General features: G+C 43.8%; 1 protein-coding gene across 1 annotated transcript in view; it reads left to right on the top strand.

Moving 5' to 3' along the window:
* Positions 1–1382, top strand: part of LOC106106905 (dynein heavy chain 3, axonemal-like) — a 22059-nt gene that overhangs the window by 2619 nt on the left and 18058 nt on the right. The window contains exons 10-14 of the mRNA XM_013287563.1: positions 37–124; positions 193–400; positions 476–690; positions 821–1011; positions 1137–1308. Of these exons, the coding sequence (XP_013143017.1) occupies positions 37–124; positions 193–400; positions 476–690; positions 821–1011; positions 1137–1308 (874 nt within the window). The remainder of the gene's footprint in view (positions 1–36; positions 125–192; positions 401–475; positions 691–820; positions 1012–1136; positions 1309–1382) is intronic.

Here is a 1382-nt window from a genome sequence, read left to right as displayed (position 1 = left end):
CTAAGTTACATTAATCAAATGTTATATTTTATACAGATGTATCCATAGTTTAATGTCGAGACAAATTCGAGATTTAGTGGAGCGGAGTGTGAAACATTTCGCCGAGTATTTTGCATACTATTGGGTGAGTTGAACGAATTGGTCCTCAAGATTTTAACATACGCAAATATAAATTAAGTTGTTTAATGTTAGGAAGGTAACAACTTCGGGGAGGAGTACAAAGATTACACGTTCATCAAGAACTCGCTGCTGCGCATCAAGGTGACTGCGCAGCCGGGGAGCACGCAGCTCAACTTCGAACCCAGCCTCGAACAGATGCGAGTTCTGATAGTCAAGTGGTTTCACAACATCATCAATGTCAACAGCAACCTGCCCAGCGTTGACACTATCATGTATCCTGGTATCTTAATATTATATCCTATTTAATATCAAGTTATCTTTAAACTTAAATATGATTTAAATCGTGAATTTTCAGATGTGACACGTCCGAGACCGACCCTGTACTGCGTGTTCCCGGATGAACGCTACATGGTGGACATCATCAACCAAACGTTGAGGTACTTCAAGGTCAATCGGCCCGGACCTTTGAACTTCATCAAGCGTTACGCCGAATATTTTCATCTATTAGACGGCACGGCTCAACAAGACCTCATGTTGTTTTTTGGTCAAGAACCTCCGCCATTTTTAAAGGTATAGTTTCAACAACTTAAGTTGCCTGTAATGTTATGAACTTTTTCTCCTATTCTTCTTTTTCTGTCTTTTACTGGTATATCAACATATTTAGTGTTTTATAATTAAGGCATAATTTTGTCCACGGTAGGACTTCTCTGCACGTATCTACATGTATGAAGAGCTGCGTGATGAGATCCTGTTCCTGCGGCGCGACATTCCCTTGAACATGGTGCTGCTGGACTGCGCGCCAGTCAACGACACGCTGTGGGCCATCGTAAACGGCCTGCGCACGCAAATCGTCGACCACTTCATCTTGCAGAACAGGAAGTGGAATAGAGCGTAATAAAATAAATTTCATATTGATTTGCGCCTTCAACGTGTGATTATTCAAAGTGTGATTATTCTTATGCACGAATGCACTCGTCAGACACTACATGTTAACATTAAATAATGAAACTGCTCAGCATTTGCGACGTGTACGAGGGCATGGCGGCGCGTGCGTCGGAGAGCCCGGAAACAACGGCACAGTTGGTGGCGCTGCTGGGCTATGTGCTGGACTGCCGCGACTGTGCGCTCTTCGACCTGCGCGAGAAATCGCGCACCTCCGCAGAATACGTGCTCTTCCTCATGCAGCACGCCCACCTCTCCTGTCAGTAACATCCTTCATTGTATCACATGCAGAAAAAATAAACTGTTTGAAATGGAGCAAA

The sequence above is a fragment of the Papilio polytes genome, unplaced genomic scaffold (assembly GCF_000836215.1).
Source record: "Papilio polytes unplaced genomic scaffold, Ppol_1.0 DF822067.1, whole genome shotgun sequence".
Classification (NCBI taxonomy): Eukaryota; Metazoa; Arthropoda; class Insecta; order Lepidoptera; family Papilionidae; genus Papilio; species Papilio polytes.
Note: the sequence above shows the minus strand (reverse complement) of the source record. Positions and strands in the feature narration are given on the sequence as shown.